The following is a 25,398-nucleotide window of genomic DNA, read 5'->3' as shown; positions in this document are numbered from 1 at the left end:
CTGCTTTATCAATGACTACATATGGGCTGCCTCCTGCACCGCTTAAGAACTTGTTGATTTCATTAACTTTACCACTAGCTGCCCCCATGTTCACTTGGACTAACTCTGACAACTCTTTCCCCTTTGTCTCCATCACAGTGGCATGACTATCAATTGACTTTCACTATAAAACCACTGACTTCCAGTTATCTGACCTAAACCTCCTCCCACCCTGCCTCTTGCAAGGACGCCATTACCTACTCTAAATTTCACCGTCTTCCAAGGTGAGGCTTTTCATTCTCGGACATCCGAGACGTTCTTATTCTTTAGCAATTTGTTCCCCCCCACTAATGTAGATGGATCCCTCACCTGTATCTCCTCTGTGCCCCATAATTCTGCTCTCGCTCCCCCTCACCCCAGACAGAATAAGGATAGAATTCCCCTGGTCCTTACCTCTCATCCCACCAACCTCCGCTTCCAGCACATCAATCTCTGGTTATTCCTAATCAGTCCTTGTCCATCTAAATGCATGTAAATCCCATTCCTCACTATACTCTCTAGTGCCTTTCCGACTACAGAAGTTAGACTCACTGGCCTGTAGTTCCCTGGCTTTTCCTTGCAGCCCTTCTTAAAGAGGGGCCCAACATTTGCCACCCTCCAGTCTTCCAGCACATCTCCCATATTTAATGATTCATACATCTCAGCCAGACCACCTCAACCTCTAGCTTCCCACAGTGTCATCCGATGTATCCGATTAGGCCCAGGAGATTTGTCTGCCTTCATATGCGTTAGGACAATTCAACACTTCCCCAAATGTAATTCTAAGGTTCAATCCATCCCTCTTGCCCCAGAAGGGATCTCAATGGTCCAGTAATCTGAATCCGTGCCCCCTGTACCAACTGCTCAGACACACATTCATCTGCCCTTTCTTCCCGTCTGTGCCCTCATTAGTATATGGCGCTGGAAGTAATCCAGAGATCACTACCCTGTGTTTATGTTGCGACTCATGTCACAACAAAAAACGTCCTGCTCACTGTTAACAAGACTAAGGAACTAACTGTGATTTCAGAAAGAGAAAGGCATGAGACTAGTGCCAATGATAATCCTTGGTTTGGTGGTGAAGAGATTTATAAGTTCAAATGTCTAGTGTTAACATCTCAAATGACCTGGCCTGGGCCAAGCACATAGATGTATTCATGAATAAGGCATGCCAGTATCTATTTTCTTAGAAATGTAAGACATTTGGCATATTTCAGAATACTCAGAACAACAAACCATTACAGTTGAAAGTATTCTTAATGGTTGTATCATGGTCTGGTATGTGTTTTATTTTAAAGTTTTACTATCTTCCAGGATTTTATGTCATTTATATATATATGTTTCTGTGTGTTTACCTGAATCTATGTGTCTGTGATGCTACTGCAAGTAAGATTGTCATTCTATCTGTACCTCACCATAGTTGTGGAGATGACAATAAACTCGACTTGAAGCATAACCTTATTGAAATATTTAATCGATATTGTTAGGGGTAGGCCACAAAGTCTTTAGACTTGCTCCACCAGTTTGTGCCTCATTCACTTTCTCGCTCCCAGGTTCTTGCAGTGCTGAAAATCCATTAGACTCAACCTTGAATACATTGAATGACTGAGCCCTTCAATGTACAGAATTCCCAAGATATATAAGCTTGTTGAATTTAAAAAAATCTTATTTCAGTCCTAAATGGATGACATACAAGTGTCCAGTGTGAGAGGCCCTACAATTTATTTTCCCCAGAGCATATGGAAGAGGACACTGTGTTTTAATATTCCTTACCATCAGTCAAACCCTTGGCAGTTGTCTGCGATTTCTGCATTTCAGTTTCCTTGAAAGTCAGGTCTTCCTGCATGGATTTAAGTTCGTGTGCAGTTATTGAGGAAATCTGTCTCATCCGGTTCATATTCTGCAATGTAATACCAGGATATACATTAACGTTTGCTAACTGACCCATCATCTACACTATTTACTAAATATTGTAAACAACAATGACATTCTTGATACAATAAGGAAGAGCAGCCTCAATTTAAAAAAATCACATGAGAAAGGTGGCAGGAAAGAATGATTTTGTTGGGTGGGGGAGGGGGGAATTTTGAAGTAATATATTATCTAATTTCTTTGCTCTTTCATGGACTTACTTTGCTAACTTTACTATTTTATGAAAGCACAAAAAACACATATAATTATAACATGTATGGAACGAGCTACCAGTGGAGCTGTAGGGACTATTACAACGTTTCAGAAACAGACAAGTACATGGATAGGACAAGTTTAGAGGGATATGAGCCAAACGCAGGCAGGTGGGACCAGTGTAGATGGGACATGTTGGCCGCCGTGGGCAAGTTGGGCTGAAGGGCTTATTTCCAGACTGTATATCTATGACTCTCTAACATTTAATAAGTTTCATTCTTCTCTCAAAAATGTTTACCCAGCATTAAAGCGAAGATGAAATCCTTCAGTCGATTAAAAAAATCTGGCATTATCAAACCACAATGAATGCTTTTTAAAAAAATATACCGCTCGGAAAGCCATGTCATCTTAATTGGTAATGCAGGAAAAGGAAATACCGGGATAGGAAATGGAACCTCTGAGGATGTTCTATGTATCATAAGTTAGAACCCGTAATGTTTTTTTATAACATTGCCCTGATGGTAAATCATTCAAGAGATTTAAAATCTTGATATTAAGATATTGACCAAAAGCTTGGCAAACATTCATATTTCAAAGGCAGTTTTAATAGAGGGGAGAAAAGTAGTGAAGCAAAGTGGTTGAGAAGGAATTTCAGAGTTTGTGGCCTTGATTGCTGAATTTTAACTTTGCTGAGGTTACAGATGACAATTATGATAATTTAATTTCAAAATTAATAATTCAGCACTGTAAATCAAACATAAAAATGATGGGTAATGTTTCAGCGACAGGGTGGCATTCTACTGTTGGCGAAACACCTAATCTCCACTTAGATATCGACAACAAATGGAGTCGGGCATGCAACCTGACTATCAACTAAGATCACTGACGAGAGCTGGTCAAGTGGATCAGAAATGCCAAGATGCTCAGGGAACATATATTATTGGTTGTTCTCCATGTTCAACTCCAGCTGAAAAATAAGACTTTTGTCCTATACCAGGTGCATAATGTTGGACAATTTAAACAATGAGCTTGGGTAACAGTGCACAATGCTCCTAACCATGCTGCAATAATTAATGAAGAGCAGAGGGTGATCTGATCAGACGGATTTCATCAAAGAGAGAATCACTGGGCCGGCCCAGAAGAAATAATGAACACGATAGAGTCTGGTTGTGAATTTTCATGTTATAATAATGGGCTTGTCCCACTCAGGCGAGTGCAGGAGACTATGCAGTCACCACATGTTCGTAGGTAGTTGCCAGGGAGTTGCTTTGAAGGTCACGAGGAGTTCCCTCATTCTGGGAAATAGTCGCTACCTCATTATGGCCGTTGTGAATTTTTCAACTTGTGGGCGTGGGGGTGTGCATGTGCATGTGCGTGTGCGTGTGCGTGTGTGTGGCCTGTCGTGTGTACTCCACCATTTTGTGTCTATCCTCTGTTGTACTGTTCTATGTTCTCTGCATAAGGCACACCTTGTCAACTGTGTCACCAACTTCAAGAAGCCAAGGAACTTCTATAGATTTGGAACATAGATCTATCATTCTAATACAATTTAAGTAAAACAAATAGAGTGTGGTTAATTTACAAATTATTAACTTTTACATGGGTGGCATTTAGCTTGACAGTAATGGCTGACAGGCAGTGCAGTGAAGTTTCAAAACACACAAATTTTCACCAGCTTATCTCTCACAGCAGACAAAATGTCTGGATTCATGTTTGTGATTGCACTTACTCTAGTTGTATGTTCCAGAATTGCGACAATGCTACCCTCAAGTTGAGATTTTCGTTCCAATTCTTGATTTTTGATTTCTTCAGCAGTATCCAGGAATCCTTGAAAGACAAATTACGCCCAAATATATGACGCTTTAGACATTAAATTTGTCACTGCTCCCAAAAGGCAACAATTTAATATATAAAATACAAGCAAAATAGGTAATTCTGAACCCTATTCCACCAATCAATAAATTTGCTGCAGATCTTAGTGGATGTGGGGAGGATGTTTCCATTAGTGGGAGCGTCTAGGACCATGGGCCTTAGCCTCAGAATAAAAAGACGTATCATTAGAAAGGAGATGAGAAGGAATTTCTTTAGTCAGAGGGTGGTGAATCTGTGGAATTTATTGCCACAGAAGGATGTGGAGGCCAAGTCAATGGATATTTTCAAGGCAGAGATTGACAGATTCTTGATTGGTAAGAGTTTCAGGGGTTATGGGGACAAGACAGAAGAATGGGGTTGAAAGGGAAATATAGGTCAGCCATGATTGAATGGCGCGTAAACTCGATGGACCAAATGGCCTAATTCTGCTCCTTATGAACCGAGGAAGGACAGGACAGTTAAATTAAAGCTCTGAATTGAGACATGTGTACTTTGATGACATTAGACAAGAACCTGCTAAATTTGATTGGAGTAGGATGTTTATGGGCAAAGGGGCATGCAGAATGTTGTATTCTTCTAAAAGACTTAAAGTTAGAGTTCAAGACATATGTGTTCCTCTGAGTGAAGGGCAAGGTAGCTGGGAGTAAGGAAGCCTGGATGACGCAAGAAATTAAGGCTATGGTCAGGAAAAAGGAGGCATGGGCCAGGCATAGGCAGTTGGGATCAAGTGTATCTCTGCAGGAGTTTAGGGGGTCTAAGGAGTATACTTATAAAATAAATCAGGAGGGCAGGTGATAGCGATGACAGATAAAATTAAGGACATTTTATAAATACATTACGGCAAAGAGGGCAACTTGGTAGAGAATAGGGGGCATATCCCTATAAATATTCCTATCTATGTATCTGACCAAATATTTTTTTTTAAACCTCATACATAGAACATAGGACAGTACTGTACAGGAACCAGCCCTTTGGCCCACAAAGTCCATGCCAAGCATGATGTATCTAATACTCCAAATACAGACTTCCTGACATACTCAAGAGTCTCCCAACCAATGAAGGCATGCGGTTGTCATTGTACCCTGATCTACCATTTTCTCTGACAGCATGTTCCATATAAACAATACTCAACATGTGAACAAAGTGCCCTTGGATTCCCATTAAATCTTTCCCCTCACATTTTAAGCCTCTGCCCACTAGTTTTAGTCCTTACCTTGGATAAAAAATCCCTTCATGATTTAATAAACCTTGAGAAGATCACCCATCAGCCTTCCCTGCTTCATGGGAAATACTCAGCCTATCCAGACGCTCCTTATAACTCAATTTCCCCCCCCCCCCCCCAACCCTCCAAGTTCCAGCAGCATCTTCGTGAATCTTTTCTTCACCCTCTCCAGCTTAATCATCCTTCCTGTACAGGGGGTAGTCGTCGAGCCAGTCCCCAGCGGCCGTACGCAAAACCCGTCAGACTGCGGCGTGGAAGGGGGAGTCCACTGAGCCGGCTCCTGCTCTCCCCCTAAAGACCAGAGATCGGGAGAATGGAGCCAGCGACGATGGACTTGACGGGAGGTGCACGAGGCTGTAGGAGAGGAGAGGGAACAGACACCTTGCCTACCGCGCCGTCCAGGTCGGCTGCGGGACGCACCCCCCGGACAACAAGTGTGGACAGATGTGGTGAGGGATGTCAGTTCGCAGGTCATTCTACACATCCGATGTAAGACGATGGTTGGAGGCCCTCAGCAGCTTGGGGCTCGCCTGGAACAGGCATCGCTCATAATACCTAGAGTGAACAGGACTCTGAAAAAGACACTAAAACATGGAGCCTCTTACATGCACGATGAGTAGACTATTGCTGCAGAATTTGCTAACCGGGGATGTGCTTAGGTACAGCAACACTCTATGAACTGTTTGTAAGAAAATAATTTAACTGTACATTTGCACTTCGCAGCTGTGACAATAAAAGTACCATTGATCCATTGTGCACAGTGGCGCTCCTGGCAGAGCTTTACAGAACCAGAGACTTGGTTTCAATCCTGATCTTTAGTGCTGTCTCTATAGAGTTTCTACGTTCTCCCCGTGACCATGTGGGCTTCCTCCGGGTACTCTGGTTTCCTTCCACATTGCAAAAACGTGCAGGTTCGTAATTTAATTGGCCTCTGTAAATTGCCCCTAGTGTGCAGGAAGTGAACTATTGTGAACGGATGATTGATGGTCAACGTGGACTCAGTGGACCGAAGAGCCTGTTTCTATGCTTTATCTCTGAAAAAACACTCACTCGGGCACTGACATTCATTATATTTTTCTCGTCTAATTTAACTTCCCAAAATGCATCACTTTGCCTGTATCGGAGTTAAATTTCATCTGCCATTCTTTTACCCATTATCCCTGATCTGGATCCAGTTACGACCTTCTTCACTGTCTGTTATACGATTAATGCCACCATTGTAATGATAAATAATTGGCAGGTAGATAAAAATGCTGGAGAAACTCAGCGGGTGAGGCAGCATCTATGGAGCGAAGGAAATAGGCAACAGAAATAGGGTCGAAACCCTCCTTCAGACTGATGTGGGGGTGGGGGAAGCGGGAAGAAGAAAGGAAGAGGCGGAGACAGTGGGCTGTGGGGGAGCTGGGAAGGGGAGGTGAAAGAAGGAGAAAGCAGAGATTACCTAAAATTGGAGAAGTCAACGTTCATACTGCTGGGGTGTAAGTTACCCAAGCGAAATATGAGGTGCTGCTCCTCCAATTTACGGAGGACCTCACTCTGGCCATGGAGGAGGCCCAGGACAGAAAGGTCGGATTCGGAATGGGAGGGAGAGTTGAAGTGCTGAACCACCAGGAGATCAGGTTGCTTATTGCGAACCGAGCGGAGGTGTTTGGGGAAACGATCACCAAGCCTACGCTTGGTCTCGCCGATGTAGAGCAGTTGACACCTAGAGCAGCGGATGCAATAGATGAGGTTGGAGGAGGTGCAGGTGAACCTCTGCCGCACCTGGAAAGACTGCTTGGGTCCTTGGAAGTCATATATCCTAAGCTTCCTGACCAGCCTACCACGTGGGACCTTGCTGAGTTCCATAAGGACATCTACTTCAATCATCTTGATCAAAAATTTCAATCAAACTAGTCCTTTCAGCCCTTCTTAGATAAAGACCCAACATTAGCCACCATGCAGTCGTCTACAATTTCAAGCATGTTAACAAAACCTCTGCAAGGGCCTTAGGAACTTCTTCCCCTGCTCCTCACATTGTTCCAGGATACATTTGGTCAGGTCCTGAAGATTTATCCACCCATATGTGCCTCAAGATCACCAACACTAATACAAAAAGGCATGAATGAATTGGTCTAAGAACACAAAGATGCCTTTGTAGATGATTATCTTTCCATATGTTCTCGCACAATACTTTTGTAAATCTCATTACCTTAAACTTTCATGGTGGTTTAATATTGTGAAGCAAATTATGCCTTAATTTAACAATCAACAGGAAGATATAAAACGGAGGGCACAGGAACAGGTGTATATAATTCTAAACTTACCATCCATTGTTTCTTCTCTTTTCTTTAGCTCTTTGTACTTCTGATTTCGTTCTCCTAAAAAAGAGATAATGTAAATAGTTCAATTCACTTCATGAAGTACTACATTCACTTCAGGCAGGTACTATAACAATGTTCAGGAAACATTTGGACAGGTACATAGATTAGTGGGCTAAACGCAAGGAAGTTGGACTTGTTTAGATGGGGCATTTTGGTCGGCATATGTAATTTGGGTCAAATGGCTTGCTTCTGTGTACTCCTTCCTGTGTAGAGGTAGTAACTGAAAAGTGCTGCTCCGGTGTGTGAGGAATGCACAGAGCTGGTGACGTTGGTCGACTGGGCAGGAATTGGGAAAGGTTCTAAACAAATATACCCTGATTGTTATCAACTTAAGAAAACTTGTGGAGCAGTGCAATCCTACCACCTGAGTATTCCCTAACCTGAAGCCTTGATGAACCAACAGGTCCGCAATCTACTGAGGTCCAGATCTTAGGAATTTGAGTATAGGTTCATGGTACAAGTCCACGTATAACCTCAATAAGGCCATCAGAAAAGCGAGGAGGCACTTTCGGTCTAAACTGAGGGATAACATGGATATTCGGCAGCTGTGGTAGGGCTTGCACGTCATCACTTCCTGCAAGGCGAAACCAAGTAGTAGTTTATGTGACAGCTATGCAATCACTCCTGAAAGAGCTCAATGCTTTCCATTCTCGTCTTGAAAGGGGGAACAGCAATGTACCTTCTCAGACCACCAGAGCTCCCAATGATACTGGTATCTCAGTCACTGAGGCCTTCCTTCACGAGAGTGAACCCTTGTAAAGCGGCCAACTCCATCAGAGTTTGTGGCCGCATCCATAAAACTGTGAACCAACTGTGGACATCTCTCATTACTAAGATCCGAGGTCTATCAACAGGAAGAAGATACAGGAGCCTGAAAACTGTGACCACCAGGATCAAGAACAGTTTCTTCCCAACAACCATCAGGTTCTTGAACACTACACAACACGAACCACCATCAATTATGATTCTCTGGAATTCCTTTTGGCTGCAATACAGACTTGGGTTTTACACTTTTAGGATTACCCAGTTTTACTGAATATTTAACTGATTATATTATTAATTATTGCAGGTATATTTGTGTGTCATTGTGTTAATAAGCTGGTAAGCTGCAGCAAGTAAGAATTTCATTGTTCTGTTGCTAGGACCTGAGACAATTAAATGCGCTTGACTGCAGCCTGGAACAGATCTCATCAGCACTGAGGATTTGTCCCACCAGGACCTGATAATTCCCCCCTTTTAATTATAGCATTGTCTTTAATTTCACTGTCATCTTCAGTAAATTCTCAAAATAAATTTCCAGTCTCATGTATTCCAATGTAATCAGAAGTACATAATTGGATAATCATTTTTCCAACAACTCGAATTAGCTGAAAGAGTCACTTAATGAAAAGGTATAAAACAGGAAGGCAGATTATTATCTAAATGGTGTCAAGTTGGGAAAAGGGGAAGTACAACAGGATATGGGGTCCTTGTTCATCAGTCAATGAAAGTAAGCATGCAGGTACAGCAGGCAGTGAAGAAAGCGAATGGCATGTTGGCCTTCATAACAAGAGGAGTTGAGTATTCTCCAAAGTGGTCCTTCTGCAGTTGTATAGGGCCCTAGTGAGACCACATCTGGAGTATTGTGTGCAGTTTTGGTCCCCTAATTTAAGGAAGGACATTATTGCTATTGAGGGAGTGCAGCGTAGTTTTACAAGGTTAATTCCCGGGATGGCAGGACTGTCATATGCTGAGAGAATGGAATGGCTGGGCTTGTATACTCTGGAGTTTCTTGGAGGGAATCAAAAAGTAGAGGACATAGGTTTAAGGTATCTAGGGAAAGATTTAATAGGAATCAGCGTGGCAACCTTTTCACACAGAAGATGGTGGGTTATATGGAATGAACTGCTTGAGGAGGTGGTTGAAACAACTATAACACCATTTAAAATACATTTGGATAGGCACATGGGTGTAAAAGGTTTGGATAGGGCAGGTGGGACTAGTGTAGATGGGGCACCTTGGTCGACATGGGCAAACAAGGCTGAGAGCCTGTTTCAGTGACTCTGTGATACAAAGGCTGCTAGTGTTGTGGACTGTGAAAAAGGCTGTCAAGTTATACAACTAGATACAGATCGGCTACAGATGTGGGCAGAGAAATGGCAGATGGAGGTTAATCTGGGCATGTGTGAGATGTTGCACTTTGGGAGGTCAAATGGAAGGGGGAAATATACAATTAATGGCATGACCCTTAACAGGATTGATGCAGTGAAGGATCTCGTGGTATGGCCATATCTCCCTGAAAGTCGCCACGCATGTAAATAGAGTGGTAAAGGCGGCAAATGGCATGGTTGCTTTCATAGGTTGGGGCATTGAGTATAAGAATCAGAAAGTCATAATATAGCTTTATAGCACTTTGGTTAGGCTGCTTTTGAAGTATTGTCTGCAGTTCTGGTCACCCCATTACAGGAGGGATGACTTTGGGAACGGTGCAGAGGTTTATCTGTATAATGCCTGCAATAGGGGGTATCATGGAGAGATTGGATGGACTTGGGATTGTTTTCTCTGGAATGCCAGAAGTTGAAGGGGGGCCTGATAGAAATATATACAATTATGAGAGGCATGAATAGGGTAGACAGTCAGAACCTGTTTTCCAATGAAGGAAAAATCAAATACTAGAGGTCATGGTTTTAAGGCAAGAGGTACAAAGTTGAGGGAAAATGTGCAGGGCAGGGTAAGTGATTGAGATAGATAAGATAGTGGTAGACAAGAGACGTTTGGATAGGTAAGGGTCTCGACCCAAAACATCACCCATTCCTTCTCTCCATAGATGCTGCCTCACCCGCTGAGTTCCTCCAGCATTTTTGTCTACCTTGAATTATATGGATGTAGATAAGAGATTGTCTTGACATCATGTTCGGCACAGGCATTGAAGAGCCTGTTTTGTTCTGTACCATTCAATGTTTCACGTTGAACATTATGGTTATCTATTACCAATTGGAATAGGTTTTGCAAGATGTTGTCCAAAGACATTCTATGAACTAAGGCCACACAGCGATTGCTAAATAGATTCCTTTGATAACATTGTCCAAAAGGTAGCATCAGTTGTGTAATTACCCAAGTTTGGTTTTTGGCAACCCACCTTGATGTTCCTCCAAGTCCATATCAAGTTGTCGAATTTCCTCAGTTACTTGGTTTACTTTCTCCCGCATCTCTGTGAGCCTAGAATTAAATGTTCAAAGTCATCATTTATATATTAAGTTCAAAAGGTATGTAATTCCAAACATGGACACTGCTGCTGATTTTCTAACACATAGAACAGTACAACTTCCAATGTTCCAGAGAAAACAATCCACATCTGTTCAATCTCTCCTCTGATCCAGGCATTATTCTGATGAACCTCTCTTCTGCACCTTTCCCACATCTCCACATAATTCCTGTAATGGGGCAACCCGAATTGCACACAATACTCCAAATGCGACCTAACTAAAATCCTATAAAGCTGCATCATGACTTGCTAACACTTCTAGAGACATAGAGTGATACAGTGTGGAAACATGCTCTTCAACCCAACATACCCACACCGGCCAACATGTCCCAGCTACACTGGTCCCAACTGCCTGCATTTGGCCCATATTCCTCCAAACCTGTCCTATCCATGCATCTGTTTTTGTTTCTTAAATGTATTTGTTTCTTAAATGTTGGGTTAGTCCCTGCCTCAACGACCTCCTCCGGCAGCTTGTTCCACTCACCCACCACCCTTTGTGTGTAAATGTTACCCCTCAGATTCTTATTAAATCTTTTCCTCTTCACCTTGAACCCGTGTCCTCTGGTCCTCGATTCACCTGTTGTGCATCTACCCGATCTATTCCTCTCATGATTTTGTAAACCTCTATAAGATCATCTCTCATCCTCCTGCGCTCCACGGATGGATTCCCAGCCTACCTAACCTCTCCCTATAGCTCACTCTAGCCCAGGCAACATCCCTGTAAATCATCCTGGTAAACCTTTACAGCTTGACATATTTCCTATAACATAGTGCCCAGAAATGAACACAATACTCTAAATGCAGCCTCACCAACGTCTTATACGATTGCAACATGACCTCCCAACTTCTACACTCAAAGCTCCGACCTAGGAAAGCAAGCAGACCATATGCCTTCTTTACCACTATATCTACTTGTTTTTCCATTTTCAGGGAGTTATGGCCTTGGACCGCAAGATCCCTTTGTACATCAATGCCCTTAAGGGTCAAACTATAACGTGTACATTTTCCCCTTAAATTTGACCTGCCAAAGCATGACACTTCATATTTGCCTGGATTAAACTTCATCTACTATTTCTTCACCCATTTCTGTATATTTTGACAGCCTTCTTCGCAATACGTGACCCCAGCAATCTTGGTATCATCGGCAAATTTACTAACCAACCTGTCCACTTTTACATCCAAGTCCTTTATACATATCACAAACAGCAGAGGTCCCAGAACAGATCCATGTGGAGCTCTAATGGTCACAGATGCCCAGCCTGAATATTGTCCTTCCACCACAACGCTCTGTTTTCTATCAGTAAGCCGGTTCTGAATCTTTACGACCAAGTCCCTATTAATTCCATGCACCTTAAACTTCTGAATCGGCCTTCTTACTTCCTTACTTTATCAAATGCCTTCCTAAAATCCATCAACCTGCTCCCATCGATCACCTTCAGCGCCTCCTCAGTTAACCCGATCAAGTAAGTAAAGCACAACCTGCTGTGTACAAAACCATGCCGACGAATTAATCCATTCTCTTCTAAATGGGAATAAATTCTATCCTGAAGTATTCTCCCCAATAATTTCCCTACCACTGATGTGAGGCTCATCGGCCTATAATTCACTAGATTGTCTCTACTTCCCTTCTTAAATAAAGGAACATATGGCTAGAGAAGCACAATGTTTCGCTTAGTTTTGTTTGATTAGTTCAGATACAGCAAGGAAACACGGCCTTTGGCCCACTGAATCCGCATCATTCAACAATCACCTGTACTTTAGTTCTATGTTATGCCAGTTTCACATCCTACACACTAGTGGCAATTTACAGAAGCCAATTCACCTGTAAGTCTTTGGAGTGTGGGGGGAAACCAGAGCACCTGGAGAAAACTCACGTGGTCACAGGGAGAAAATATAAACTCCGTGCAGACAGCACCCATAGCCAGGATTGAACCAGGGTCTCTGGTGCTGTAAGTAGCAACTCTACCACTGCGCCACTACGTACGTCGCTCAAATGATCTTCAGCAAGGTTCCCACAATCCCCTCTCTAGCCTCTCCCAATAACCTGGGATAAATCTCATCAGGTTCTGGGGATTTATCAAGAGCCTCAATATCTCCTCCTTCTTAACCTGAAACTGCCTTTGCATCTTAGTATCCTCCACACCGATCTCATTCTCCTCCATGTCCTTCTCCTTGGTTAAAAGATAAAAAAAGTACTCGTTCAGTGCCTTGCCCAGATCCCCAGACTTCAAGCATGAAGGAATTAAAAGTAACATTAGCAAATTTGTAGATGACACACAGCTGGGTGGCAGTGTGAGCTGCGAGGAGGATGCTATGAGGATGCAGAGTGACTTGGACAGGTTGGGTGAGTGGGTAAATGCATGGCAGATGCAGTATAATGTGGATAAATGTGAGGTTATCCACTTTGGAGGCAAGAACGGGAAGGCAGATTATTATCTGAATGGTGTCAGGTTAGGAAAAGGGGAAGTACAACGAGACCTGGGTGTGAATGTACATCAGTCACTGAAAGTAAGCATACACGTACAACAGGCATTGAAGAAAGCTAATGGCATGTTGGCCTTCATAAAGAGTGTAATTGAGTTTAGGAATAAAGAGGTCCTTCAGCAATTGAACAGGGCCTGGTGAGACCACACCTGGAGTATTGTGTGCCGTTTTGGTCTCCTAATTTGCGGAAAGACATTCTTGCTATTCAGGGAGTGCAGCGTAGGTTCACGAGGTTAATTCCCAGGATGGCGGGTCTACCATATGATGAAATAAAGGGTCGGCTGGGCTTGTATACTTAGAAAGAAGAGAAGGATCTTATTGAAACTTATTGAAATATATGTTTATATTTATATATAAACATATAAGAAACATTAAGGATTTGGACACGCTAGAGGCAGGAAACATGTTCCCGATGTTGCGTGAGTCCAGAACCAGGGGCCACAGTTTAAGAATAAGGAGTAAGCCATTTAGAACAGAGATGAGGAAACACTTTTTCACACAGAGAGTTGTGAGAGTGGAATTCTCTGCCTCAGAGGGCGGTGGAGGCCGGTTCTCGGGATACTTTCAAGAGAGAGCTAGATAGGGCTTTTTAAGATAGCGGAGTCAGGGAATATGGGGAGAAGGCAGGAAGGGGGTACTGATTGTGGATGATCAGCCGTGATCACATTGAATGGGGGTGCTGGATCGAAGGGCCGAATGGCCTACTCCTGCACCTATTGTCTATTGTCTATTACTCCAACTATGGCCTCGCCGACTTCTTGTACAACTGCATCATGACTTCCCAACCTATACTTAACACTCTGACTGATGAAGTCCAATGTCAAAAGCCTTTTTGACCATCCTACTTACCCAAGTTGCCTGTGTGGAGTTTTCACATTCTCCCTGTAATGACATGGGCTTCTTCCCACATCCCAAAGATGTGCAGGGAGTGAATGAGCAGATGGGATAACATGGAACTACTATGAACGACTGATCAATGGTTAGCATGGACTTGGTGGCAGAAAGGCCTACTTCCATGCAGTATCTGTAAACTAAACTAAACTATAAATATGTAGGATAATCAGTTTGTTTTCCAGGGCAGCAGTACTGTGGGTGTAGCTTTGAGCTCGGAGTGGGAATGTTTAAAAGAGATTGAGTAAACAAGTCTTTTTGTTATACAGAAAATGATAGCTTCCTGGAATGTGCTGCTGGGAGACGTGGTGGAACCAGATACAATAACAATGTTTAAGAGGCATTTAGATAGGCACATGAACAGGCAGGGAATGAAAGGTTTGGACCTTGTGCAGGCAGACGTGTCAATTTGTGTTGATTGGCACCATGGTTGGCACCAGACCACCGGCCAAAACACCTGTTCCTTCGTCATACTGTTCTATGTTCTATAAACGTACTAATCATGCAGCTCCATTTTAATCCAAATCATTAATAGACATTACAGACTACATGGGACCCAGTACCGATCCCTGTGGTACACCACAGGTCACAGGTTTCCAGTCTGAAAAGCAACCCTCTATAGGCTCAAAACAAAGCATTGGAGGGATTTAGCGGGTCAGCTAACATCTGTGGAGGGAATGGACAGATGATGTTTCAGATCAGTTGCCTTCTTCAGACTGGAGATACAGATAATCTGGTATTCAGAGGAACCGATAAATAGACGGATTACTGAAAAATCCAAAAGCAACAGGGTTGTTGTAGTGGGTGACTTTAACTTCACCATTATTTATTGGGATCTACTTCGTGCAAAAGGCTTACTTGGGGCTGAATTTGTTAGGTGTATCCAAGAGAATTTCCTAAAACAGTGTGAGAATAGTGCAACTCGAGGAAATCCATACTTGACCTTGTGTTGAGAAATGAGTCTGGCCAGGTGACTGGTGTTTCAGTGGAAGAGCATTTTGGGAAGAGTGATCATGATTGCATAACTTTTAAGGTTGGTTTGAATAGCGATAAGTCTGGACCTTGCGATATGTTGGCATCTAGCATGTGGGATTCCTCTAAAGGCCAGGTGATCAAAGTTCAGGACTGGCGTGTTCCAGTAAGGAGGAAGAATAAAGAATAAGGATGACAATCTTGGAAAAACGAAGAGGTTATAAATTTGGTCAAAAATGAAAGTGAACTGTACGTAAGGTTTAAGAAACTAAAATGAGGCAGGGCCTTTCAGGAATATAAAGCATGTAGGAAAGGATGCAAGCAGGCGATGAGGACAGCACAAAGGAGTCATGAAGTGGCTTTGGCAAGTTGGAATAAAGAAAATCCCAAGGTCTTTTATATTAAAAACAAGAGGATAACCGGAGAGAAGAGAGGGCCACTCAAGAATAAAGGAGGGAATTTGTGTTTGAAAAAAAAGGCAAGATATTAAATGATTACTTTGTACCTGTATTCAACAAGGAGAATGATGTGGTAGGGCAGTGAGATTAGAGTAGAGAATACTAATGTGCAAGATAAATTTGAAATCAATAGGAAATGATATTTAAACTCTTGAAGCGCATTAATGCGAATATATCCCCAGGCTTTGATGGGATCTATCCCAGAGTCGGTCTGAAACAGATAAAATACTAAAACATGGCAACATTGAACCAACTGAAATTAATTTCCTCTTCTTTGTAATACATGTACATTTTTTCTCATAAATATAATCCTATCAGAAAAACATTAAAAAATACCGAGGACAATATTGATAGGGACTGGAGAAATATTGGTCATACCTCTACTTTATCCCAATTTTAACTCCTCGGTATGGATATTTTTAATTCTGAACAGTCTCTAGCTCAGAAACCCTGGAAAGGCAGGACTTTTAAAATCACTCATAAGTTCATAAATGAGGCCATTCGGCCCATCAAGTCTACCCCGTCATTCGATCATAGCTGATCTAACTCTCCCCCTCAACCCCATTCTCCTGCCTTCCTCTCCCCATAACCCCTGACACCGGTACTAATCAAGAAACTATCTAACTCTACTTTAAAAATATCCATTTGACTTGGCCTCCACAGCCTGCTGCATGGTGATCAGTGATGGCAGCCGCAGCTATCCAAGCAAACAAAGAACCTGTTGCTATATATGGAGGAGGGCAGCGGCAACATCAAGGGGTTTGTATCCACACACCTGGGTGTGTCTATGGGATGGGGAAATAGGCTTAATTATTTCTCCAGATGAATTTTAAAGTCTCAACTGACCCTATGTTACCACACAAAAAATAAATATTGAAATTAATTACACTGCAAAAAGCATAATAGAAAAATGAATGGAGATAGCAAATAAAATCATTTCTTACTGTCTTTCCATGCTTGCTATTTCTTGGTTATCTTCTTTAACCTGTTAAAGCAAGGGAAACCAAGTTTCATTAATGTCTGTGCCACAAAATGGAAACTGCCGCACAGCAGATGGTTTTATTTATTTAATTTAATTTGATGTAAAAGAGGTACAAAGATCAAAATAGATCTGGGAGGCCAAAGGCCCCATTTCTGTACTGCACTACTTAATGAAACACTTATTTAAAAACACATCCTCAGAGGTGTTAGAAATCATTGCAATGGCATTAAATACTGGCACATGGAATGATTGATTTTAGCACACAAACAATTGTGTGCTAATTAACTCTCTGTTATAGATCACAAAATAAAAGGGGAGATGATTGGCTAGCTTAACCAGTTAAGAGTCAATATCATCACCTGCTTTAGTAGACGTTCCCTCTCTTCCTGTGGCGATTCCACACTTTTATTCTCGGCAATCATCTGACTGCGATGACTTTCAAGCTCATGGAGTTTTTCATAAAGTGCCACCGCTTCTTGCTTCACCTGGGAGTGAGATATCTCCTGTGCAATTAAACAGAATATGAATTTCATCTTATGAAATGACACTTTTGACTTTACACTTTATACTTTTCATTATGGACTGAAACAGCAATTTAACTGTGTAGGAAGGAACTGCAGATGCTGGTTTACACCGAAGATGGACACAAAATGCTGAAGTCACTCAGCGAAACAGGCAGCATCATTGGATAGAAGTAACTGCTTCTGTTTACACACTTTTTGCACTGTTTAAGCTGAGGTTTTATGTACTCCCAATTGGACATGAGATTCTCGGTATTCCTTTTCCACTTTGAGCTGAGATGGGCCTGGGGTTAATTTACTACCCCTTTCATCGAATCTCATTAACATGGTTGGATCTTGATCAGTTGGGCAAGTGGTTTCAGGAATGGCTAATGAAAATAGTGTTCAATTTTAGATACCTTAATATAGGAAGGATGTCATCAAGCTGGAAAGATTTCAGAGAAGATTTACAAGGATGTTGCCAGGAGTTGATCGCCTGAGCTATAGGGAGATGGGTATGTGAGAACTTTATTCCCTGTGGCGCAGGAGGTTGACGGTGATCTTGTAGGTGTATACAGTACAATAATGAGGGGATAGATAGGGTGAATGCTTAGTCTTTTATCCAGAGTAGGAGAATCAAGAACAAGAGAACATAGGTATAAGGAATGGGATAAAATTTAATAGGAACCTGAGGGACCACCTTTTCACACATAGAGCGAGCTGCCAGACAAAGTAGTTGAGGTAGGTATTATAACAACATTTAAAAGGCACCTGGACGGGAACATGGAGCGAAAAGGTTTCAAAGGATACGGGCCAAATGCACAGGTGTGACAAGTCTATATGGGACATCTTGGTCGGCATTGGCCAAGGCCAAAGGGCCTGGTTATCTGCTGTATTACTATGATTTTTCTATGCCTTAAAACATAGAATGAACAGCACGGGAATGGGCACTTCAGCACATAATATTTGTGCTGAAAATGATGCTAAGTTAAACTTATCTAATTTGCCTGTACTGGTTCCACATCCCTTTATTCCCTGCACTTCCATGTGCGTATCGAAAAGCCTCTTGAGCAGTATTGCATCTGCCTCCACCACCACCCCAGGCAATGCGTTCCAGGCTCCCACCACTCTGTGGATAAAACATGCTCAGCAAATCTGCATTAAACTTCCTTCCTCTAGCAATGAAGATAAGCGTACCATACTTCTTTACCACCCAAACTACTTGTGCTGTCACCTTCAGTGAGCTGGGAACTTGGAATCCAAGTTCCCTCTGAGCATCAATACTGTTAAGGGTTTTGTCATTAACTGTATACTTTCCCCTTACATTCAACCTCCCAATGTGTAACATCTCATACTTGTTAACACCTCCATGTCTCCGCCCTTTCCAGGAGCTGATCTATAACCGGCTTTAACTTCTGACGGCATTCCTCACTGTCCGCAACTCCTCCAATTTTGATGTTGTCAAATAACTTGCTCAGCAGCCCATCAACATTTATGTCTAGGTCATTTACAGTTTATGTATCAGCAGAGGTCCCAGCATAGATTCCTGTGGAACTTCACAGATCACCAACAAGAATATTTATTTTCCACCACAACCCTGTGTCTTCGAAAATAAGCTATGAATAAAATCTCTTAAGATTATCCTTATTTATCTAGCTTTGAGCTATCTCCTGCCCCTTTTTTTCACACCTGATTTCCTTCTTATGTTTGCTCTTTAGTCCGTTGAACTACTCCAGAGATGCACTAGATCCTAGCTGCCAATTCCAATGATGTTCCACCAAATACTCAACTGGAGCCTAATTCACCAAAATGATTCTTCATATGGCAGAATTGACAATTTGGTTCAATTATGTTTATCTTCACAATAGTTTAAAAGAATGAGAGGGGATCTCATTGAAACAATAACATTCTAACAAGATGAAGCAAACAGTGCTGGAGACCTCGGGTCAATCTTGACTATGGGTGCTGCCTGTATGGAGGTCGCACGTTATCCATGTGACCATGTGGGTTTTCTTTGAATGTTCCGGTTTCACCCTACATTCCAACGATGTCCAGGTTCAATGGTCAATTGGTTTATTTAAATTATCCCTTGTGGATAGGATAGAACTAGTGTATATGGGTGATTATTGGGCGGCATGGATTAATTGGTCCAAAGGGCCCATTTCCACATTGTATCTCTAAACTATATTAAAAAAAACTAAACTAAATGAGATACAGGAAAGATGGTCCTGATGTTGGGGAACTCCAGGACCAAGGATAATGGGTAAGCTGTTTTAAACTGATCTTCCAGAGAGTGGTTCATCTGTTGAAACTGGTGAATGCCAAATCATTAAAAATATTCAAGGAGTTAGTTGCATTTCTTAAGGCTAGAGGGATCAAGGGAATTGCGGAGAAAGTCAGAACAGGACAGTGAATTTGGATGATCACCCATAATCATATGGTATAGTGGAGCAGGCTTGATGGGCCGGATGGCCTACTCCCACTCTTATTTTATTTCTATAGCTTTTTTTTCAGGTTCCAAGTACACAACATCATTAAAAGAGCCAAATGTAATGCTGAATGAACAAATTTCCGCTCAAAATGAAGAGAGCTATTTCAATGCAGCAAATTTGTTGTTTGTATAAATTATTTTGTGGCAATGAAACTCTCTGCCATAAAACTCTCCTATAATTTATGCCTCTGCACTGTAGGAATCTAACTTAGAAATGCAATTTAATGGAAAGTTGGCTGGTGGTGGATGAGAACGCAGGCAGGTGGGACTAGTGTAGCTGGGACATGTTGGTTGGTGTGGGCAAGTTGGACCGAAGGGCCTGTTTCTACCCTGTATCACTCTATGACTATGAGAATCCATAATTACTGACTCAACATATCTAGATCTTAATTATTGATTCAACATATCCAGTTATTTGAGAAATAGTGAATTCAAAACTACTCCTTTCATCAAGGTTAAAGTCAAAGTTATCCTTGGATAAACAGCAAACCAAATATTCAATCACTGTATAATTTAGAATTACTCTATTCAAAGAAACATTTTGAATGTAATTGTTTTTGTTTTAATCACATAATTAAATAACATAGAAAATGTAATTCTTCACAAGTAATTAGTCAGAAGACTTACAGCCTCCAGAGATTCCTTTCTCGTGTTCAATACATCCAAGTCATGCTGCCGAGAATCCAACTCCTGAAAATATAACAAGCAAATATGAGAAATAGAATCAATCACATGCCACCTAGCTCCTTGTGTCTACTCCACAATTCAGTGTGAACATTGTTGATTTTTTCTCTTGATACCACTTGTCTGCATTGACCGCATCTCCATTGATTTCAGGTTGGTGCTTTCATAGTAACTTCTCAATATCGAACAATCACTATTGGGCAGAAATATAAACATTTATTTGCCTGACAACATTTCCTGGGCCAAAATGAGATCTTCAATGTGGTTTTATTTCAGTAAAGGAATTGGTGAATTTATTTTGCGTAGCTGAATTTTACTCTAGTGACAAGGAGACTTAGTTTGCACTGTAACACAATGCACCTGAACTACTTTGGCAAATTAAAGTTTTTGTAACTGGTTGTTTGCTAAAATTCAAATGCAATCAATTATTATAACCATATAACCATATAACAATTACAGCACGGAAACAGGCCATCTTGACCCTTCTAGTCCGTGCCGAACACTTATTCTCCCCTAGCCCCATACACCTGCATTCAGACCATAACCCTCCATTCCTTTCCCGTCCATATAACTATCCAATTTATTTTTAAATGATAAAAACAAACCTGCCTCCACCACCTTCACTGGAAGCTCATTCCACACAGCCACCACTCTCTGAGTAAAGAAGTTCCCCCTCATGTTACCCCTAAACTTCAGTCCCTTAATTCTCATGTCATGTCCCCTTGTTTGAATCTTCCCTACTCTCGGTGGGAAAAGCTTATCCACATCAACTCTGTCTATCCCTCTCATCATTTTAAAGACCTCTATCAAGTCCCCCCTTAACCTTCTGCACTCCAAAGAATAAAGCCCTAACTTGTTCAACCTTTCTCTGTAACTTAGTTGCTGAAACCCAGACAACATTTTAGTAAATCTCCTCTGTACTCTCTCTATTTTGTTGACATCCTTCCTATAATTAGGCGACCAAAATTGTACACCATACTCCAAAATTGGCCTCACCAATGCCTTGTACAATTTTAACATTACATTCCAACTTCTATACTCAATGCTCTGATTTATAAAGGCCATCACACCAAAAGCTTTCTTTACCACCCTATCTACATGAGATTCCACTTTCAGGGAACTGTGCACAGTTATTCCCACATCCCTCTGTTCACCTGCATTCTTCAATTCCCTACCATTTACCATGTATATTGTTCGAGAAAATCCTTGAGTGAAAGATCCTTGGGATATGTGGGGACTGGCATTCCCAGGGCTTGGTCAGAAAACTCAAACATTTTAAAGGAGTATGAATTTCCTTTACCAGGTTACTTATCCAACTGAGGTTTCTTCAACAAGGTGTCCGACCAATCCCGTCCCCAGAGACATACAAGGTACAATTTAACTATTTCAAAATCCAAAAGGTACAACAATTTGCCTTGTCAGTCATCAACAAAAGTCAGCGATTGGTCCAGACCCCCATGTCTATCACATCATTGGCCGGGGGGGATACGACCTAAAAGAACGTCCTGTGATGCCACCTGGTGGTCAGTCCACTTACTGTCGAACCCTCGTCAGCAGAATGGGGGGCAGTCACGTGACAGGCTTTGAGAGGCACGTGACATCATGAGTTAAGGGGAGTGTCCTGCTATATCAGCAATCTTACCTCAAGATCATCAGTCGTCAGGGAGCAGAGCTCGAGTGAAGAACCTCGCTCTACTGCAACAACAACGTCTTTTATGTTACAGAACCAAACTTGCAATTATACCAACCATGTAATGTCCGAATAAAGCAACTGTTTGTTCACAACGTTTGGTACTGAGGCTATCACCTCTCATCCTAGACTCTCCCACAAGTGGAAACATCCTCTCCACATCCACTCTATCCAACCCTTTCACTATTCTGTATATTTCTGAGGTTCCCCCTCATTCTTCTAAACTCCAACGAGTGCAGGCCCAGTTCCAACAAACGCTCATCATAGTTTAACCTATTAATTCCGGGAGTAGTCAGTGACATTGTCAACATTTTTCATATCTCTTTAAATCATATCCCTGTAGCAAAGTTTTGAACTTCCTCTTGGCCTCCTGTCAGCAAATCTGTGAAGTCTTTGCAGGATCATTGCAGGATCATTGGCACAGGGATTTCCTGTGACACTCAGAAGTTAGATGGTTGAATTCAATGGTTCAATGGTTCTTTATTGTCACGTATGCAGAGCACATGGAAATTATTTAGACTTTTTAAGAAGGGAGGGAGAGAGAAAACGGGGAATTACAGACCAGTTAGCCTAACATCGGTAGTGGGGAAACTGCTAGAGTCAGTTATTAAAGATGGGATAGCAGCACATTTGGAAAGTGGTGAAATCATTGGACAAAGTCAGCATGGATTTACGAAAGGTAAATCATGTCTGACGAATCTTATAGAATTTTTCGAGGATGTAACTAGTAGCGTGGATAGGGGAGAACCAGTGGATGTGGTGTATCTGGACTTCCAGAAGGCTTTCGACAAGGTCCCACATAAGAGATTAGTATACAAACTTAAAGCACATGGCATTGGGGGTTCAGTATTGATGTGGATAGAGAACTGGCTGGCAAACAGGAAGCAAAGAGTAGGAGTAAACGGGTCCTTTTCACAATGGCAGGCAGTGACTAGTGGGGTACCGCAAGGCTCAGTACTGGGACCCCAGCTAATTACAATAAATACTAAAGATCTGGATGAGGGAATTGAAGGCAATATCTCCAAGTTTGCGGATGACACTAAGCTGGGGGGCAGTGTTAGGGTGTGAGGAGGATGCTAGGAGACTGCAAGGTGACTTGGATAGGCTGGGTGAGTGGGCAAATGTTTGGCAGATGCAGTTTAATGTGGATAAATGTGAGGTTATCCATTTTGGTGGCAAAAACGGGAAAGCAGATTATTGTCTAAACGGTGGCCGATTGGGAAAGGGGGAGATGCAGCGAGACCTGGGTGTCATGGTACACCAGTCATTGAAGGTAGGCATGCAGGTGCAGCAGGCAGTAAAGAAAGCGAATGGTATGTTGGCTTTCATAGCAAGAGGATTTGAGTATAGGAGCAGGGAGGTTCTACTGCAGTTGTACAGGGTCTTGGTGAGACCACACCTGGAGTATTGCGTGCAGTTTTGGTCTCCAAATCTGAGGAAGGGCATTATTGCCATAGAGGGAGTGCAGAGAAGGTTCACCAGACTGATTCCTGGGATGTCAGGACTGTCTTATGAAGAAAGACTGGATAGACTTGGTTTATACTCTCTAGAATTTAGGAGATTGAGAGGGGATCTTATAGAAACTTACAAAATTCTTAAGGGGTTGGACAGGCTAGATGCAGGAAGATTGTTCCCGATGTTGGGGAAGTCCAGGACAAGGGGTCACAGCTTAAGGATAAGGGGGAAATCCTTTAAAACCGAGATGAGGAGAACTTTTTTCACACAGAGAGTGGTGAATCTCTGGAACTCTCTGCCACAGAGGGTAGTTGAGGCCAGTTCATTGGCTATATTTAAGAGGGAGTTAGATGTGGCCCTTGTGGCCAAGGGGGTCAGAGGGTATGGAGAGAAGGCAGGTACGGGATACTGAGTTGGATGATCAGCCATGATCATATTAAATGGCGGTGCAGGCTCGAAGGGCCGAATGGCCTACTCCTGCACCTAATTTCTATGTTTCTATGTTTCTATTTTGCACAACCGCAAATGCACAGTTGCTATATTTTGGCGCAGTTTACAAAGAAAAAAAAGTCCGATCCACATGTTGGAAGCACGGAGCACCCTGATCCAGATAAGCCCAGATAAGTCCCAGGTTGCTGCAGACCCATGATCCGACGTCCCTCTCCTCTGTTGAACGCCTCCATGTCCCACAGGTGCACCTCCTGCAGCCAACCTTGGCGTTGGATGCAATCCCCGACCCTCTGCTACCGGCCCACTACTTGCAGCTTCCTCCTCGACTCTCTGGTCTTTAGGGCTTCCGAACATCCCCTGCAGACAGCGGTCCGCGGGCCCCTTGCTTAGCAGTGGCGAACCAGTCCTGCCGCCGCTCGTTGCAGTTGGGTCTTTGTTCTCGCTGGTCGCTGGCTCTTTGTATTCGTCGTCCATCGGGTCTGTCCTCGTTCTCGGCGGCAGTGAGATGCCCCTGCAGTTGTTGTAATCACCGCAGTCTCCCTTGTTCTTATACAGTGTGACGATGTTGTTGTTACACATGTCTTGAGGGACACTACCCTCTCTCCAGCAAAGCAGGAGAAGGTTGTGCAGTTGCAGCAAGAGTTGATGGACTCCATACTTAACTCCAGCAGATATGCCATCCTGTCCAAGAGCCTTCCTAGCTGCCAGGCAATTGATGGCTTAATCCAATTCATGCAAGAGTGGTTCATCATCGAGTTCATTCATCACTGGCACCTGAAGGAGAGCATCAAGAGCTGTGGTGGCGATGTCAACTTCGTATAAATATAGCTGAGCAGAGTGTTCAAAACAGCGATCCACCTGCCTTCTTTTGTCAGTGACAATGTTGCCATCCGCAGATTTCAAAGGAGCAAACTTGGGTACGGTTGGAGTCATTGTTCGATTTATACCATTGTACAAAGATTTCCAAGATTCCTTGCAGTTTGGACTTCTTCACAATTCATTCCAGTACCTGTTTGCACAATGCCTGGCTGGTCTCTGTGTGGCTGCGTTTGCAAGCTCTATGCCTTTTTGTATGTTGAGGATCAATTTTACATCATGTGCAAGGTGTGCAGTGTATCTATCTTCAACGATGGATGACATTTCATCTAAGAATGCCTCAAACCAGTCATACTCTTGAGCATTTATTTTCCGAAGGCAGGCGAGGCTACGGTGAGACCCTTCTTCAGATATCATAGATGACTATTTTCAGAGGGGAGAAGAAGGAGTGACCGGGGATGAGACTCGTCCTTGCGTGATCATCTGGGCACGTCCACAATTTTCTGCAATTTCTTGTGGTCTTTTTTGGAGATGGTCCCAACCCATGTGATGCATCCCAATAGAATGCATTCGACAGTGCATCTGCAGAGGTTAGTGAGAGTTGTTGTGGGCGTGCCAAAGTACCTAACCCTCGTAAGGAAGAAGCGTTGGTGTGCTTTCTTGGCCATTACGTCGATATGGC

At 42.6% G+C, this 25,398-nt stretch overlaps 1 protein-coding gene across 1 annotated transcript in view; it reads right to left on the bottom strand.

Moving 5' to 3' along the window:
• Positions 1-25,398, bottom strand: part of ift74 (intraflagellar transport 74) — an 82,122-nt gene that overhangs the window by 18,307 nt on the left and 38,417 nt on the right. The window contains exons 9-15 of the mRNA XM_055632194.1: positions 20,249-20,311; positions 16,990-17,133; positions 16,593-16,633; positions 10,718-10,797; positions 7,543-7,596; positions 3,872-3,969; positions 1,792-1,918 (exon numbers count right to left, since the gene is read on the bottom strand). Of these exons, the coding sequence (XP_055488169.1) occupies positions 1,792-1,918; positions 3,872-3,969; positions 7,543-7,596; positions 10,718-10,797; positions 16,593-16,633; positions 16,990-17,133; positions 20,249-20,311 (607 nt within the window). The remainder of the gene's footprint in view (positions 1-1,791; positions 1,919-3,871; positions 3,970-7,542; positions 7,597-10,717; positions 10,798-16,592; positions 16,634-16,989; positions 17,134-20,248; positions 20,312-25,398) is intronic.

This window comes from Leucoraja erinacea, chromosome 3 (assembly GCF_028641065.1).
Source record: "Leucoraja erinacea ecotype New England chromosome 3, Leri_hhj_1, whole genome shotgun sequence".
NCBI lineage: Eukaryota > Metazoa > Chordata > Chondrichthyes > Rajiformes > Rajidae > Leucoraja > Leucoraja erinaceus.
This window is presented reverse-complemented; position numbering and strand designations above follow the sequence as displayed.